Raw genomic sequence first — 19040 nt, forward strand, 5'->3', positions numbered from 1 at the left:
GTTCAAGCGATTCTCCTGCCTCAGCCTCCCGAGTAGCTGGGATTACAGGCACATGCCACCACACCCATCTACTTTTTGTATTTTTAGTAGAGATGGGGTTTCACCATGCTGGCTAGGCTGGTCTCGAACTCCTGACCTCGTGATCCACCCACCTCGGCCTCCCATAGTGCTGGGATTACAGGCATGAGCTACCATGCCCCACCTACAACAGAACTTTTAATAACCACTGTGTTGCCCAGTTGTATTTTTGAAGTGGCAAAAGATGTCCATGTCTTTTTTTTTTGTTGAAAAAAAAAACAAAAACAAAACAAAACTCTGGTGACAGAGTCTCACTCTGTCACCCAGGCTGGAGTGCAGTGGCGCGATCTTGGCTCACTGCAAACTCTGCCTGTGATTCATATGTATTGCCAGGGTAGAGAGACATGGCTGTGACCCAAGAATGTTTCACACTTCTAAATTAAGGTACAATTTTTAAAAAAGCAGAATATATTCTAGACTGTTTTTTTGAATACTGTTTAGGAAGTAGCTCTTCAAGTAGAAAAAAGTTTTGTTTGTTTTTTCTTCAGATGGAGTCTTGCTCTCCTGGGTTCAAGTGATTCTCCTGCCTCAGCCTCCCGAGTTGCTGGGATTATAGGCACCTGCCACCATGCCTGGCTAATTTTTGTATTTTTAGTAGAGACAAGGTTTGACCATGTTGGCCAGGCTGGTCTCAAACTCCTGACCTCAAGTGATCCTCACACCTCAGCCTCCCAAAGTGCTCGGATTACAGGCATGAGCCACTGCATCCAGCCTAAATATAAAATTTTAACACCAGTAATTTCTTATTTCTTTAGCAGGGATTTAAGAGCATTTTTAATATATTGCCCAAATATGGGAAATAAAGCTGTACAATCTATAACTCCATCCTCAAAGTTTCCAAATTCTTTAGAGAGAGAGAGGGAAGTACCCTAATGCTAATCCTAGCTACTGGGTGAGTATGTTCTCTTTTTTTGAGATGGAGCAAGACTGTCTTTCAGCTCACTGCAAACTCCACCTCCCAGGTTTGAGCAGTTCTCCTGCCTCAGCCTCCCAACTAGCTGAGATTACAGGCAGCTAATTTTTGTGTTTTTAGCAGAGACAGGGTTTCACCATCTTCACCAGTCTGGTCTTGAACTCCTGACCTCATCATCCGCCTGCCTTGGCCTCTCAAAGTGCTGGGATTATAGGTGTGAGCCACCGCGCCAGGCCTGTGTGAGTGCCAGGTGCTGCTCTGACTGTATTAGACTAATTCCTCACAACCCTCTCCCAGGACAGAGGTGCTACTGTCTCCATTTTATGGATGAAGAACTCAGAGCAGAGCAAGTTCAGCAGATTGGTTGGATGTGCAATGCTAGGAAGTGGAGGCCCCACAGTTTGAACCCCGGCGGCTAGATTTCAGAGCTTAATCACTATTCAATACTGCCAGATATGTGTGTTTATGTCACAGATGTATAGAACTAGAGAACCTGGAATATGTGCCTTGGGGGTGAAGGGGGGCCTTAGGATAAATATGTTTAACCAAAATCTTTCCTTTCATAGACATTTGAAGCCTGGAAAGAGGATCACCCCAGTTCCTCTAGTCCAGGGGTTCCCACACCTTAGCTAGCATGGGAGTCCCCTGGAGGCTTGGTAAGACACTGCCTGCTGGGTCCTAGCCCCAGGTCTCTGATTTGATGGGGCTGGGGTGGGGCCAGAGGATTTCTAGCAAGTTCCCAGATGGCTGATGCTGCTGGTCCTGGGGACACATTTTGGGAATCGGTGACTTCCTCAGTCTGCGACTGCTCCAGAATGAGGCTTCTGCATGCCTCACTGTGCATCTTCCAGATCAATGGTGGACGCCGCTGCTCTGTAGCAGCAAGGGGCTGAGGGAGGCTGATTGGCCTGGCAGGGTCTCCTGGTCTCCTTCTCTCCCCATAGCTGAAACATACAAGAGGCTTCTCTCTGGTATGTTGGCCCCAATTCACTGCAACACTGGTCCTTCCATATGTTCCTCTCCATCTTCCCCAGCACAAAACCAATTTGAAGCAATAGAAACCCACCGTCTGCTTAGTAAACATTATTCTCACTATGAGCTATTTACTGAAACCAGTGATCTAAAATTTGGCTCTATCAATGCTAAACATAGCAGGAGTTAGCAAAAATAGCAGGGGCCGTGGATAATTGCCAGTCTTTATCCTCAGAAGGAAAGGACGATCAGACAATTTCAAAGTTTTCTTTTGTTGACACTGTAATTCAAAAGAAATTCAGTTTATTTGTTTAGCTAAGAGGATCCATGGCCTTCATTAAGATCCCTAATAAACTATTTTGAAAGTAGAGACACCACTGAATTATTGTTTAAACTTGCCATGTTTAAAATGGCTTACTTTTCGTTGTCTCATGGGGCATTCTGAGGCTTAAGTGATTTAATAGGCCTAAGGCATGACTGAGCCAGGTACACACCAGCTGCTCACAGAATATCACTTCTCTCCATGTTACTGTTCCTAATGCTTGGGGGAACCCAGGGCAAAATCCATACCTATATGCCCAGGAAAGGCAAAGGTATGGCCCGAGTAAATACAGGCCTCAGAGTCCAAAATGTCTCTTCCCCATTAGCAAGGTGGCTTGGGGACAATGGCACTCAAGAAGCATTTCTGGAGCATCAATGTCTACAAGACAATTATCTGTTGCAGGAGGGAAACCTCATAGGACTTAATGCTTGGGAGTCACTTAACGTTGAGTCAGCGTGTCTGAATCCCTGCCAGGTACCAGAGATCTCAGGTAAAGAGTTCTAGACAACAGTTACTTTTTGGTTGTTTACATTTTTTATTTTGAAATAAGTATAAATCTATAAGAAACTGCCAAAACCAAACCAAACCAAACCAAAAGCGTACAGAGGGCCTCCTATGTCCTTCGCTGTTTCCCCAGCAGTCACTGGCATACTTGTGGTCTAATAACAGAGACTGACATTGGTCCAGCCCACAGCATTCAGATCTCACCAGCTTTTTTTTTGAGACAGAGTCTTGCTCTGTCACCCAGGATGGACAGCAGTGGCGCAATCTTGGCTCACTGCAACCTCCACCTACTGGGTTCAAGCAATTCTCCTACCTCAGCCTCTCAAATAGCTGGGACCACACGCGCACACCACCAGCTAATTTTTGTATTTGTAGTAGAGACGGGGTTTTCACCATGTTGGCCAGGCTGGTCTTGAACTCCTGACCTCAGATGATCCCAGCCTCCCAAAGTGCTGGGATTACAGGCGTGAGCCACCGCGCCCAGCAAGATCTCCCCAGCTTTAAGGACAGTTCTATTTTTGTTGTGGAGACATAAAAAAGTAATGTAAAAGCAACAAACAAAATCACCAATTTCATCTCATTTAATGTTACTTTGAAGTATGCCTTTGTACCAGCTATGAGAGAACAATAAGTGTTAAGCAAATGAATTGTATAAATACAACTCTCTTAAAAAAATTTAACTGTTTTTCAGAGATTTGAGCTTATCATATAATCAAATTAACCTGTTTTTGAATCATTTGCAGATACAAATGCCTATTAGTGAAGACAATTAGCCTCTTTTAAAGAGGTGAACTGGCATGTGAAATACATAGATTCTAACCCACCTTACTCTGCCCATACACACACACAACCTGCACAACTGTTGGAAAAGAATGCACAGGAGAGCTGGAGAATTTTATATATTGTCTGGCCTACAGTTGCATAATGGGAGGTTCTTGTATTTTGTTTCACTTCCCCAAATAATCTTTAGCAGCTCCTATTACTGTATTTGTTATAAACTAGTGTAATCAATTTATTAAAAGGGTCCAAAATAGTCTTCCTTAAGCATACTTTTTCATGTACGTATGTGTGTGTGTGTGTGTGTGTGTGTGTGTGTGTGTGTACACACAATCAGGTTAGGGAGTCAAACCCTTTATATGCTAACAACTTCCTTAACTAACAAAATTGTCATAACATGATCAAAAATGATATCTTTCAAAGCTGATATAACCTGAGGTATCGCTTGAGTATCCCTAATCCAAAAATCCGAAATCCAGAATACTCCAAAATCCATAACTTTTTGAGCATCTGCATGACTCCACACGTGAGTAACTCCACACGTGGGAAACACTACATATAAGTACTTAACACAAAGTTTATTTCATGCAGAAATTTAAAATATTATATAAAATTACCTTCAAGCTACATGTATGAGGTATACAGGAAACCTAAATGAATTTCATGTTGAGACTTGGGTCCCATCCCCCAACTGTCTTATTATATAACACAAATATTCCCAAATCCAAAAAAAATCTGAAACCCACAACACTTGTGGTCCCAAGCATTTCAACCCATACTTCACAATTGATCTACTTGTTTGATGCATTAGCCAACATTTGGTGTTTATCCATAACATTCTTTTAAAAAATAAAAATAAAACCAGTACCACCAGAAGAACAAAATGTCTTGAGAAACTCTTGGGAAGAAGATTCTTCAGGATCTATCAAAAAGGACCAGAATCACTTTCTTAAGCAGGTAGTGATGTGGGGACATTTTTGATTCCTCCCCATAAGAAAGCTGTTCTGGTATTAGGAAACAAAATACAGTATCTTCCCTTTGCACAGTATGGGTCTGTCTGTGTCAATCTTCACCAGGAGGCTGGCCAGAGTAAACAGATGTCTCAATATGCGGAGAAGCCAAACTCCCTTCCCATGGTACATAAAGGGCTGATGCCCCTGCTGGGGCCATCTGAATTCTGAATGACCAACCAAACTTCTGCAAAGGGCTCCCCTCCCAGGGCTGGCCCTAGGCGAGATTCTGAAATAGGAGAAGCTTGTTCAGGACCACACCAGGGCCACTTGCCCAATTCCCAGGCACCCAATTTACTTCCCAGTTGCCTGTCCTTAAATCTCCCCCACTCAGGGTTCCCTTCTTTAAGGCTAGTGCCTTAAGCTCCCCAACCTTGCAAAAATCCCGAGGAAACTTCAAAAGCTAAAATAGTCTTTCCAAGCACAGAACTAGACAGTCACAGGCCTGAGTCCAAGTTCAGTGCTCCCTCCATTGCCTACAACATGACAAGCTCTTTGGTAGGGCTCAGGAGTGGAGACTTTACTATTTTATCCACCTTCTTAAAGCTTGGGAATTTACAAATTGTTTGTAATGGTTCTTACTTTTTCAGAATCAAATAATCACATATATTCTATTTCACCTTCTGGGGAAATTTTAAAATGCTCAGAAGCATTCATGTATTTAAAAGTACTTCTTTTTTTTTCTTGAGACAGAGTCACACTCTGTAGCCAAGGCTGGAGTGCAGTGGCACCACCTTGGCTCACTGCAACCTCCGCCTCCCAGATTCAGGCAATTCTCATGCCTCAGCCTCCCAAGTAGCTGGGACTACAGGTACGTGCCACCATGCCCAGCTAATTTTTGTCTTTTTAGTAGAGATGGGGTTTTACCATGTTGGCCAGGCTGGTCTCGAACTCCTGGCCTCAAGTGATCCACTTGCTTTGACCTCCTAAAGTGTTGAGATTACAGGCATGAGCCACCACACCTGGCCCTATAGTTTGATTTCTAAAACCACTATACCACCACCAGGGGATTCAGTCTTAAGCACACAAAGAATATTTTTAAAACATACTTACCTTGAGACATTTTTCCTCTCACAAATAATTTCTGGTATCTCTAGACTTAAAAAAAACCACTTATGAAATTATGCTCATGAACCAATTATTGATTTCCAACTTCTGGCTGGTTGAAGATTCCTTTTATGCAGTTTGCATGGAGAAGCTGTTGTTATGAAACACACCTACAAAGTTAGATTAACGGGCTAAAGAACCAACCACCAGAACCAATGCTAATGCATCCCTGAAGAAGGGAGAAAGTGTGTGTGTGTGTGTGTGTGTGTGTGTGTAATGAGATATTCAAAGTGTTTAATGTGGGATGATCAAATGTCTAAGTGTCATCCTCTGATTTCAAATGGAAAACTGCAGATTTTTTTCTGAAGCTGGCAGCCTGCCATTGCTGCAGGCCCTGAAGTGCCTTTGGGCTTCAGGGACAAACAGACTTGGCTCAAATTGCACTCCGCTTCTCCTGGGCTGCAGCTCCACCCTGAGTCTCCTGGTCTTAGGATGAATTCCTCTGCCAGGCTTCCCCGGGACTTTCAACCTAAGCTGTCACATAAATCATTTAAAGGATATGTAGACTTTAAGAACTATTGACAGAGGGAAGACATCCTAAAATAGCCTCTGTGATCTGAATTCTCCCTCATCACAACCTTGACATAGAGCCAGGTTTTGAATACCAGTCTTCTGTACCCTCTGCATGCCAGGCTGGAGTGTGCACGGATTTTCTTTTTTGTTTTTTGTTTGTCTTTATATTTTTTGAGTGTGCGTGTTTGTTAGGCAGTGTTGCAAGCAATTAACATGCACCGTCTCATCCAGTCCTCAGGAGAATTCCATTGTTCCCATATAAAGATGAAGATATTCTTCTATAAATAATATCCCCATTTCATTTGACTTGTTGTGAAAGTCACCAAGAAAGTAAAAAATTAACATTTTTAAGGTAAAGATTCTAAGTCTGAATTATTTTTGTTTTCCCACCCTTTCTTCCTGACAAGTAGGGCTCAAATACGTGTATTTGGTCACTTTACAGCTATTTACAACACGAAATCCCCCTCCATTCAATGAGGGCTCATCTTGTTTCAAGAAAATATCAACAACCAGAGATACAGTTCATGAGAGAAACTCTAGAGTCAGACTCCTGTGAAACAACAATAAGGGACATTTGGGTGTGTATGGGTTTTTGTCTTTTCAAAAAAAATTTTAGAGTGTGCATGTTTGTTAGGCAGTGTTACACGCAACTGACATGCATAGTCTCATCCAGTCCTCAGAATTCCATTGTTCCCATTTGAAATATGGACAATTCAAGGCTTAGGCCAGCTATACAAGGCCAAGATCACACAAAGTTAAACAGAATAGCCAGAATTTTAGTGTTCTTAACCACTGCCCTATACTTTAAAATTTCAAGGAAAGTAGAATCAGCTCTTTATTTTTTAAATAGAAGAAACACCCAGTACAGCCTAGGATTCCAGTTTGTAGAACAGAGATATGTTTCTAGTGAATTCCTTATATTTTCTATACTCTTATCTTAAATCAAAACCAAATTAAGCAGCTCACTATCTAAAAATCAAAGGACAATGTGCTAGACTTGGAGCTTCTCAGAAGTTTTTCAAAATTACCAAATATGAAAGATTATATTTGCAAAAGCATCAAACAAATTTCAAGTTCTAGAAGCATAAAGCACTGAGCAACGAAAATGAAAACCAGAGTAGGTTTTCAAGTAGGACAAATATTGTTCTTTGGAATAGAAACTTGTTGTTGAATCTCGCCATGGAGCAAAAGGCTTATAAACTTTTGAAAATGCAGGGTTCACATGGAAACTGAAACATAACGGGAACTACGATACGGAGACTGACAGATGCTGCGTGTCTTCTTAATTCTTTTAAAAGCCAGTCTTGGCTATTAAAATGTCAATGTAGGAATAATAAAATACCATTGATTCTAGTTATCCAGGGGGAATGTTTATGCAGACGTTTTAAAACTTTAGTTATATACAAATTTACTAGTACAGAGGCAGGTACATTGATAAATTTAGGTACTATGAACTGCAGATCCAGTCACTAGGAATTGACTAGTAAACACTTAATAGATAGTAATCACACAGTCATCAGGACTACATAATAATATAAATCAACTACTATAGCTAACATGTTTTGAGTACTGTGTGCTAGGCACCATTTATTTTATTTTAATTTTTATTTTTTGAGATACGAGTCTCACTCTGTTGCTCAGGCTGGAGTGCAATGACACCGTTTCAGTTCACTGCAACCTCCGACTCCCAGGTTCAAAGAGTTCTCCTGCCTCAGCCTCCCAAGTAGCTGGGATTACAGGTGCCCACCACCACACCCAGCTAATTTTTGTATTTTTAGTAGAGACGAGGTTTCGCCATGTTCACCAGGCTGGTCTCGAACTCGTGACCTCAGGTGATCTACCCATCTCCGCCTCCCAAAGAGCTGGGATTACATGTGTGAGCCACCGTGCCTGGCTAGACACTATTTTAAACATTTTCTTTTTAAATTAATTAGCTGAATGCTCACAACAATTCTAAAAGGCAGATATTACTATCATCCCTATTTGAGAAACATGAGGCACTGAGAGATGAAGTAATTTTCAAAGTCACACAACTAGTAAGGAGTGAAACTGGTATTTGAAGTAATTTTCAAAGTCACACAACTAGTAAGGAGTGAAACTGGTATTTGAACCTAGAAAGTCTAAGTCTGGGGCTGGAACTCTTACTCTGTGCTATAATAATTTCCGGCAGCAGAGTCCTGCTTGCCGGGACAGGGATGGTCCCCAGCTAACTGAACTAATGGCAGACAGAAAACAGAAAATTCTGCCATGTGCACTGGCAAAGGTTCTTATAAACTAGATCCGTGCTGCCTGTCTTTGAATGGATCACAGTCCAGTTAAGGATTCAAAGCCCCCCATGTAAACTCGTGGAAGCATATATAAAGATGAAGATAAGGGAAGCAATAACCATATACGAAGCCTATACCAACTTGGCTGGGAATGACTTCTGAACTGTCCTGACACAGCTTCCATTCTCTTGAAGCGCGATTTGCATCTTTTGCCATTTTGTCCCGCCTCTCGAGCTAGTCACGAGGTCCCTGGATCCTGACCTGGGCCGCTCACGGCTGTGCATTTCTCTCATAGCCTTGTACAAAGAAGACACTCCTTAGATGCTGCTGTATGATTTATGAATGTAACAATATGGGCCATATATGCTTTCCCAGAGGCTGAGCACTGAGCTGGCTCCAGAAGGAGGTGACGGGTGAGGATGTGCAGAGAGTGGGTGAGAAAGCAGCCAAGTGTTGGAGAAGGAAGCCAGGCCAGAGGAGACGAAACACATGGGGGAAGTGGTCAGCCTGAACCGAGGAACTGTGCTGCAGTGTGATGCTGACTGATCCAGGACCTCAGAGTCAATCCCAGGGAACTCAGAGATTATTCCAAGGGCAATCTAAATCACTGGCTGATCATATCAAGGGAAGAAGGAATCTGCAGTGGGTTTTGTTTGCTGACACAAGAGCTTCCAAGTCTCAGAGTAAGATGATCAGAGAGAGAGAAGCCAAAAGTTCAGAAGCAATTTCCAGGAAGCAGAGAGGCACCAAGTAAGTCACACATAGGGTTTTTGTTTTTTAATTTTTCAAGACAGAGTCTTGCTCTGTCACCCAGGCTGGAGTACAGTGGTGCAATCTCGGCTCACTGCAACCTCTACCTCCCAGGTTCAAGTGACTCTCCTGCCTCAACCTCCCGAGTAGCTGGGATTACAGGCGCGCACTCGGCTAATTTTTGTATTTTTAGTAGAGACGGGGTTTCATTATGTTGGCTAGGCTGGTTTCAAACTCCTGACCTCAGGTAATCCACCTGCAGGAACAGTTTCCTGAGGTCTACAGATCAAGTCAAAGCTCCTTATCTTGGCATTTAAGGCCTTCTCTGTTCTGACCTGGAACTGCAGCCATATGGACCTCTCAACATTCCTCAGATGTCATTTACTTTCATACCTCTGTGCCTTTGCCCATGCTAACGCCTGCCCGTGGATGGTCTTCCCACTGTTTTCTACACAGAGAAATCACCAACACACTCACTCTGACAGTATAACTAATTAATTCCAGTTTGACTTAGTAGAAACTTCATGAGTTAAAAGGGTCTGAAAGTGTGACAAAAGCAAATATTTACTTTCTCTTGGCCCAAATTTCAGAGTTGAAAGTATCCTCAATGGTTTGGAAGGCTCCATTCAAACTCTACTTACCTGAGAAACTCTTTACTCTCCCTTAAAATAAACATTTTTCCCTCTGATATTCATTTAGCACTTATTTAGTTCTGCCTATTCATATTATATTTGTTGCATTTCTTTAATTTTGTTTTCTCTAGATCACAAATACTTTTTTGAGGTCAAGGACAAGCCTTAGGAAAAATTTTTTTCTTTCCAGCATGCCATTAGTTTTCCACATAGCAGCTGCTCAGTGAATATTTATTGAATCATCAGCCCCATGATCATATTATTCTAATTAAAATAAGAGGCTTTTGTCAAATGATAATTACATAGTTAATTATGAAAAAATATGGGAAAAGAGTTGTACTGTTGATCTGAAGAGTATGAGAGTCTATTAAAGGCCATCAGAAAAGAGTGACAGATACAGTAAATTGTTTTAAAGCATTATAGTCATTATTATTATTTATAAAATGGGTTACTTTTGAGTTTACAAACATAAAATACTTTCAGTATATAAACACACCAAACACTAAATTGTGATGTGCAATTTCTCAGCCTTCACTTTACTTATGCCTGAAGTTGCTAGGCCTTATATGGGGTGAGGTTAAAAATTCCTCACCCCAGGTAAGCAGTGATATCAGTTGGGATTGACAGATGCCTAATGAGCCTTCCTCAAACTGCTCTCACGCCTAACAAAGGAAACAGGCCATGTTCCAGCTGGACAGGAACCTGGATCCACTCCTGGTCTTGTTCCTTCAAGCCTTGCTGGACGTGAATGAGGAAAAAGGGTCTGGGTAGAAATTAGAGTGGTTCAGCCGTATTCTCTCCAATGGCTCCCCAAAACTTTCCCCAGGTCCTCAGTAAACGTTGGTGAGGAACTGATTTTATCATCTGACATTTCTTCCAACATAATTGTTGAAAAAGAAAGTTGGCTGAGATTTACAACGACCTTTCCTCACAAGGTGGGTGGTTGGTCTTGGGAAGGAATGAGAACCATTCCACTGATAGAAGCAGCAGCTCTGCCCCAGCCGACATAATGAAGGAAATGGTGGTTTAGAAAAATCTTAAAAATTGCTCAGAGATGATTACAGGCTGTCATTAAGAAATGAGGAAGGAAGGGCTTTCTTTTCGACGACAGGGTGTACAGCTCTACTGTCAGAAATTATTATTTTATATTTAGGCCAATGGTAGTCTGTAGGCCTTTGAAATGTAAAAAGCAATAATAACTTAAGTATCTGGTTTGACTTACAAAGCATCAAGATAGATTACACGGGCCATATAAAAAACCTGGCTCTGTCCTTTACAACATCTTGTATTTCCAGTTTCTGAAGTCACTACTATATTGATTGAGTGCCTGCTCTGTGTAGGACACCTACCATGGTGGATTCAGAGAGTATCAGACCATGGAGATCTAACTGGGTTCATCATCCGGGGGAGGGGGGCCTTGGGGAGAGTAAGCAATGCACGCGCTGAGTCGCAGAACAACAGAGACCACAGGCCACGCAGATTTCACAGGAGGTGGGGATCTGGGAGTTGAAGCAGCTTCCCAGAAGCAGGAGAAGAGAATTCCTAAAATCACACAGGCATGAAAATAACCGTGGTTCCACACAACAAACCAAGTAACGTGGTTGCAACGTGAAATTTGCACGTTTGTTCTTGATTAGATCTTTGAGAGCGCGAGTGGGGGAATCACCTATAGTAAAGACATCCTGCAGTGAGCTTCACTCCTAATCCGGGGTTTCATTTCGCGCCTTTCCTCTCACATCCTCCACACCTGCTGAAATAGCTGATCATTTGGACAGAACCATCAGAGAAGTATAGTTACGCTTTAGATTTGGAGGTGAAAACTACGAACCACTGAAATCCACTTTTGTGTTCCATTTCCTTATTCTAGTGAGGTGTGAAAAGGCTTCTGGAAGTAGCAGCAGCTTCTGTTTCGGCTTGACTGCTGTGAATTCCTGAGCCCAGCCCTGAGAAAGAGTAACCATGTTTGTGGGGCCACTATACAGTGCAGTGTATGCTGCTCGGGTGATGGGTGTGCCGGGATCTCACAAATCTCCACTAGAGAACTTTCTCCTGTAACCAAATACCACCTGCACCCCAATAACTCATGGAAAAACAGAATTTTTTAAAGATGAAAAAAGATTCCAAAATAAAATAGCAGTTATGAGTTTAAAGGACCTGTCTCACGGTTTCATATCACACTGATGAGCAACCAAGAGACTCTCATCACCCTCAGAATAAACACCAAAAAGTCACACAGGCAGGAACTAGCTGTTGTCAGATTTCCTGAATTTGCTTTGACATGGCACAGTAAAATGCTTATATTAATTAACACATGGCCATTTTATATTTACCAATTCTATGAAGTGGGAAACAATCGCAACTATAAATTTTTATTTCAAAAGAGAATATTATTCCAGAGAGTAAAGAATTAAAGCTTTAAGACCACATTACTACTTCTTTTTTTCTGAGACAAAATTTTGCTCTTGTCATCCAGGCTGGAGTCAATGGTACAATCTTGGCTCACTGCAACCTCCGCCTCCCAGGTTCAAGCGATTCTCCTGCCCCAGCTTCCCAAGTAGCTGGCATTACAGGCATGTGCCACCACAGCAGGCTAACTTTTTGTATTTAGTAGAGATGGGGTTTCACTATTTTGGTCAGGCTGGTCTTGAACTCCTGGCCTCAAGTGATTCGCCTGCATTGGCATCCCAAAGTGCTGGGATTATAGGCATGAGCCACCACGCCCAGCCAAAATCTGTTTTCTGATACCTAAAAGTAAAACCTTAAGAATTATCCACCTGTCTGTCTCAGGATAAATTTGTTAAGTGTCTATTCTATGCCAGGTTCTGGACTAAGTGTTAGAGACAAAAAGATTTTTTAAAAAAGCTTAACATACGGCTCCTGCCTTTAAAGAACTAACTAAAAATAAACACCTTCTTAAGAGTCTCTTCACACTTACGTTGTATTTAAATAACTTAAATATAAAAATACCAGTAGATTGAAAAAGACTTAAAGGCTTTCATGACCAGGTTGAAAATTAAAGTGGATTAAAAGGAGAGAGAATGAAATAAAAGGGAAATAGAACAGACCAGCTCATTACTCATAAAAAGAAATGAACTTCTGATATGGATGGGTCTTGGAAATACTATGCTGAGTGAAATAAGTCAAACACAAAAGGATAAATATTAGATAATTCCACTGCTACAAAATATCTAGTAAATTCCTGGAGGGGAATGGGCAAATTCATACAGATAGAAAATAGATTAAAAGTTATTGAAGGCCGGGCGCGGTGGCTCAAGCCTGTAATCCCAGCACTTTGGGAGGCCGAGGCGGGTGGATCACGAGGTCAAGAGATCGAGACCATCCTGGTCAACATGGTGAAACCCCGTCTCTACTAAAAATACAAAAAATCAGCTGGGCATGGTGGTGCGTGCCTGTAATCCCAGCTACTCAGGAGGCTGAGGCAGGAGAATTGCCTGAACCCAGGAGGCGGAGGTTGCGGTGAGCCGAGATCGCGCCATTGCACTCCAGCCTGGGTAACGAGAGCGAAACTCCGTCTCAAAAAAAAAAAAAAAAAAAAAAAAAGTTATTGAAGACAGGACAAGAGGAGATCAGAGAGTTACTGCTTAATGGTTACAGAACTTTTGGTTGGGGTGATAAAAACTTACAAAAATAGTGCTGATGGTTGCGTAACGTGAATGTAACTAATGTCACTGAATTGTATACTTAAAATGGTTAAAATGGCAAATTTTCTGTTATGTATATTTTACTGCAGTTTAAAAAGTGAATAATATTATATACCAAAAACCACTGAATTGCGTACTTTAAATGGTAAATTGTGTGGCTTGTGAATTATACCTCAATACACTGTTTTTTTAAAAAAATCTCTTACATGTTAGCATAGCACTTTGTTACCTTGTAAAGCTCTGAATATTATTACAGAAATTTGTCAAATTTATCAGGAAAGTATGAGATAAGAGAGAAAATGTTACATTAAATGGCTAGGCTCAGTGGCTTATCCTGTAATCCCAAGGAGAGAAGGCCTCTCTGGAAGGCCAAGGCAGGTGGATCACCTGAGGTCAGGAGTTCAAGGCCAGCCTGGACCATCTCTACTGAAAATACAAAAATTAGCTGGGCGTGGTGGCACACGCCTGTAATCCCAGCTACTCAGAAGGCTGAGGTACAAGAATCACTTGGACCCTGGAGGCGGAGGTTGCAGTGAGCCAAGATCATGCCACTGTACTCCAGCCTGGTAACAGAGTGAGACTCCATTTCAAAAAAAGAAAAAGAAAGAAGAAAGAAAGAAAGAAAAGGAAAGAAAGGAAAGAGAAAGAAGAAAGGAAAGAAAGAAAAAAGAAAAGAAAAGAAAAAGAAAGAAAGAAAATGTAAGATTAAGAGTCTGGGAAATGTGATTCCAGGCCTGCTTTGCCACTTCATTGGCTGTGATGCCTGGAGCTTAGTAATCAACTTCATTTGACTCTGTTTTTTCACCTGGGAAACTAAGAAGCAAAATCAAGTGATTAACTTTTTAAATACTATGACTCGCACTTCTTACTGAATGCCTAGATTTTACAAATAATCACATGTCCTTTGGCAGTTTAGAACACAGAACAGCCTTGTCTCTTTTTGCATACCTAGTTAAATGACAAATTTACTATCTTGCAATGAATACTCATCAGGCTATTTTCAACAGAGCTTCTTGGCTGGACTCTTCTTGAATATATAGTCAGCCTGAAAAGTATGGCTGGAAACCACTGTTCAAACAAAACAGATGACAACATTTGTTTTTTACACCTCTTAAAAGTAGATTAGCTATAGATCAGAGCATGCCACTGCCTAAAACAACGTCTGATATATATTTGCTTTCAGTACATATTTGTTGAAATGCAAGAACACTTGTGTTTACTCCCTCGGTAACTGTCAGGGCTCGGGGTCTGGTGGGAGCATGGAGGGGCAGCAGGCCAGCTCTCAGCGCCCCCGGGAGTCTATGTCTTCTGGGCTCAGACTTGCTTCCTCAGCTGGCGCTGTGTTCCTCCCAGAGGTCCATCATTGGCACGACCAAAGAGTTCCCTTCTAGTAAGTACCATTAAGGAGTCCAAGGTCCAGACAGAAGAGAACGAGGTCTGGTATTTCCAAAGTATTTCATTCTATGAAAATTTGTTTCAGAAAAAGACCATAATACCATTTGAGCTAAGTTAATAAGAAAGCTACATTTTTGTCACTGGTTCTATTGTTGCCTCAAAACAATAGTTACAAAACAGAAAATAAAAATAATTACTGGGAAAACTCAGAAGCCGACATACTACTCTCCTCATCTCCTAATCCAGATGTAATAAAGTGATGTGATTTAGACTAAAATCAGCCAAAAGCCAGTCAAACACAAATGCCACAGAACCAGAATTCTATCTTAAAATAAAAGCTCTTGGAAAAAAAGAAGGTAGTAATCATCTTTTACTAAGTGACAACTGAAGGTACTTAAGTCTTTGATTAGGAAAGGAAAATAGGCCTCCCCAAGTAAAGTTAGCCACAATTTATGATAACCTGAGGAAAAAAACAGATTTGGGTTTTGTCAATTCCATTCGAAGGCAGAGAAAAGCTTATAAGCTCACGATCACCCCCTGAACCCTTTACAAAGAGCCACATAGTCACATCAAGATGTCAAACATACCCTGAATTGGAATTCCATCCTGGATTGGTGGGATAAGAAGTTTTGACTCAGCCCTTCGAGGAGAGCTTCGATTTCTCCATCCTCTGACCAGAGCCCCCACCATGGTTGCTGGCAGCATGCTCCCCAGGTTGCTGTGGTCCTGCCTTGGTGGGGAGGTGGGGGCCCGGTCAGGCCGTCACTGCAGGAGAATCATGTCCTCCTTGGAGGTGCTACACCCAAGACTGACAGGTTTGGGCAGTTCCTCCCGCCCTCATCTCCCGCCCACATTCTCATCCCTCTTGCATTGTCAGACCTCCTCGGGAGGCCCAGGGAAAGAAAGCTTGGGAGGTAAGACAAGGAAAAACAGACAACAGCAAAAATTAAAATGAAGAATAGGAGTAAAGTGAACCAGTAGAAGAGAATGGCCAATATTATAGAAGCACCAGTTCCTTTATATGACGGATAATGTCTGATTCTTCATTTTTTACTTAAAGTCTAATTTTTCAACATGGAAAAATGACCATGTGTGGGAGGGCTGAGGCGGGGCACATACCTGCGTACCTATTTCTCTTTTCTTGACTATTTTCCTTGCTAAATTGGAAGAGCTTTCAGGCAATATTTTTTCCAAAGCAAACCATCTTCTACATAAACACAATTTGTTTACAATATAAGAAATGTATTTCTAATGTTTTGAGTGTTCACAGAATTACACTGGCACTTGAGAATGAGGAAAGTTGGTCAAGGGATTTAGTAAAATTTCCAATCAAATAAACTCTCAAAGACTTTTAAAAAATGAATCAATTCCAATGACCTAATTAGCTCTCCTGTGGAGCCCAGGTAGCGTTGTCTCATCCTGAGCAGTTGGTACTTGAGCTGCACTCATATGGGACACTGCTCACATGTGCCCCCTACTGGTCAGGTGCGAGGTGCACACTGGGCAGAGACCAATGGCTGCATTAAAGCAAGGGGAGGAGCAAGTAGCTCTAGAAAGTTCTAGAATCCCTTGGCCATCTCTGTATGCTATATTCATTCAGCCGAGGTGGTACAAATTGAGATTAAATTAGCTGTAGGCAGCCTAAGAGGTTTTGTTATTATGACTTGTATGGGTTACAGAGATGGAATGATCCATGCCTGACTTCACTCTTTTCTCCCCTTCCCTGGTTACATCTCATTTAATTTAATAAGATCAAGATAGTTCCTTCAGGAGGTGGGCAAATTCCCCAAATGACCTAAAACTGATCACATTCAAATAAAACTACAATGTACTAAAGAAAGAGTATTTTGAGGATACACACCTTACATATTCATTTTCTTGACATTTACCTTATTATTTTGACCTTTCCAAAATTCAGAAAACCTTTGGTATCACTATGGTCAGAGGGAAAGTCAAAGTGCAGGATGGAATTTTAAAAGGGTAGAAGAGTAGGAAGATATTAGCTCTATTCTCTCTGCACCCCAACCTCAGAGCAGGATCCTTGCAGCACCATCTCAGAGGGGCAGCCCTTGATGAGAGGCACGTGACCCAGGCCTCCTTGTGGGGTACCTCTCCTTTCGCACTGGAGTGGGGTTCCCCTTTTCCACAGGCAGCTCCTTCTGCCACAGAGGGCTGAGCTGGGCTCTGATGGGTTTGGGGAGAGCTGCTCATAGGCAAAGCTACCTACTCTCTAGGGGAAAGGGCAAAGTGGCCTTTAATATCTCTGTTCCTATCACACCCAGAGTCACCAAGACAGGGCTGAAGCTGTCTTCTGCTGGGGCCATGCCCTGTGGGAGTGGGATGGCATCAGGGAAGAGAGCAGGGAGCCCAGTGCTCAAGTGTAGGGTTTGGTCTTGTCTTAGAAGAGGGGGTTGAGCCAGGCACAGTGGCTCACACCTGTAATTTCAGCTCTTTGGGAGGCTGAGGCAGGGGAATCACGAGGTCAGGAGTTGGAGACCAGCCTGACCAACATGGTGAAACCCCATCTCTACTAAAAATACAAAAATTAGCCAGACGTGGTGGCACATGCCTGTAATCCCAGCTACTCAGGAGACCGAGGCTAGAGAATTGCTTGAACTCAGGAGGTGGAAGTTGCAGTGAGGTGAGATTGTGCCACTGGGTGGCAGAGTCTGGGTGACAGAGGGAAACTCCATCTCAAAAAAATAAATAAATAAATAAAAAGAAGAGGGGGTTAAGGAGAGATCTGGAGGAACGGCCCAATGTCACACATCGGAGAGAGGATCAGGAGGCAGGAACGCAGCTGTGCAATCACCTAGAACCATCTCTTGGGAACTTCGTGTTCTATTGTAGGAGGCTGCACGGGCTGAGAATTAGGGGTGGGGGGGAGTTGAAGAGAGCCTCTATCAAGACAAGCAGAAGCCAACTTTGACCCCATCCTTAGGGTGAGGTGGCAGAGAAAATGCAGCAATGCTGAAAGTACACGTGCTTCCTTCATCAGACCCGCTGTGGGTGAACCATGCCTTCCCCGGAAATGCAAAGGGAAGCAGCTCAACAGTGAGCCCATGAACTCATTTCCCCTAAACCTGTCCTATTGTAAGATACACCCCACCCCCATGACAAGGGACACACTGAGAAAGGAAACCTATCTAAAGGACTTGGTATTAAGGCTATTAAAAATCTACTAACACCCTCCACATGGAGCTCTTCTTGGAGGCCTGATCATTACTGCTGCCACAGATCAGAAATCCCCATCCCCCACAGGCCAATGAGAAGTCCAAAAGGAGACACAGGGCTGCAGCCAGAACCATTTCGGAAAGCAGAGCAAACTGCCCAAATTCAGACGCTGAGACCCCTGCATAGCTGCTGCCATCAGCCACCAGACAGGATATGGAGGCAGGTGAGAAAGTAGGGGGATGGAGCCAGTTGAAATGTCAAAAAAGTTCCCGATCCCACACCTGATTTCCTACGTAGGGGTACCTCCCGTGTGCATTCACAGTACTTCTTACACTCTGTTGAGATGATCTACTTGTTATAGTTTGTTTCACGCAACTATCTATCCCCAAGCCTCAGGGGGCACTTGCTGGAATGCAGATTCCCAGGGCTTGCTCTGAAATGGCTGTTCTACGAGGTCTAGGATAGTGCCAGGGAGCCTGCACTTTCTAAAGCTTTCTACATTTGCTTACATCGTTAGCCTGGATTTGATCCAAGGATAGTATGAAGATGCCAATTTACTAGGCTGAGGGCTTCTTGAAGTCATGGACTACAGCCTTCTTTATGCCCAGTATAGCGTATGTCCCCAGCACATAGATTGTTGAGTGAAGAGAGCCCCGGAGGGCAGGGACATCTTCCCCTGGTCTCCACCCGAGGAGGAGGCTGCCTGATACTTTTATCCTTCCATGAAACCCGCCGTTTGCCACGGCCCCTGCTGCCACCCTGGCTGCAGGTGCCATACTGTAGGGGATCGCCTTGTCTTACCTCTGCCCCAGGCCCCCTCAATATTCCCATGTTTCACTCGCCTGTGATGCTTTGGCCCAGAATACGATTTGTCCAGGCAGCAGTTTCCTGCCTCTTCCACCCCACCAAGAATGGCTCCATCTTTCCTTCAGACGTCCTATGCCCTGGATACTAGCACAGAGGG

At 42.8% G+C, this 19040-nt stretch overlaps 1 protein-coding gene across 1 annotated transcript in view; it reads right to left on the reverse strand.

Moving 5' to 3' along the window:
- The window catches only part of PLEKHG1 (pleckstrin homology and RhoGEF domain containing G1), a 157092-nt gene extending 139702 nt beyond the window's left edge, over positions 1–17390 (reverse strand). Inside the window, exon 1 of the mRNA XM_032258801.1 lies at positions 15490–17390. Within this exon, the coding sequence (XP_032114692.1) occupies positions 15490–15607 (118 nt within the window). The 5' untranslated portion in view covers positions 15608–17390. The remainder of the gene's footprint in view (positions 1–15489) is intronic.
- Between the last annotated feature and the right edge of the window lie 1650 nt (positions 17391–19040).

The sequence above is a fragment of the Sapajus apella genome, unplaced genomic scaffold (genome assembly GCF_009761245.1).
Source record: "Sapajus apella isolate SASKATOON/1434 unplaced genomic scaffold, GSC_monkey_1.0 scaffold105, whole genome shotgun sequence".
NCBI classification, from domain to species: Eukaryota; Metazoa; Chordata; class Mammalia; order Primates; family Cebidae; genus Sapajus; species Sapajus apella.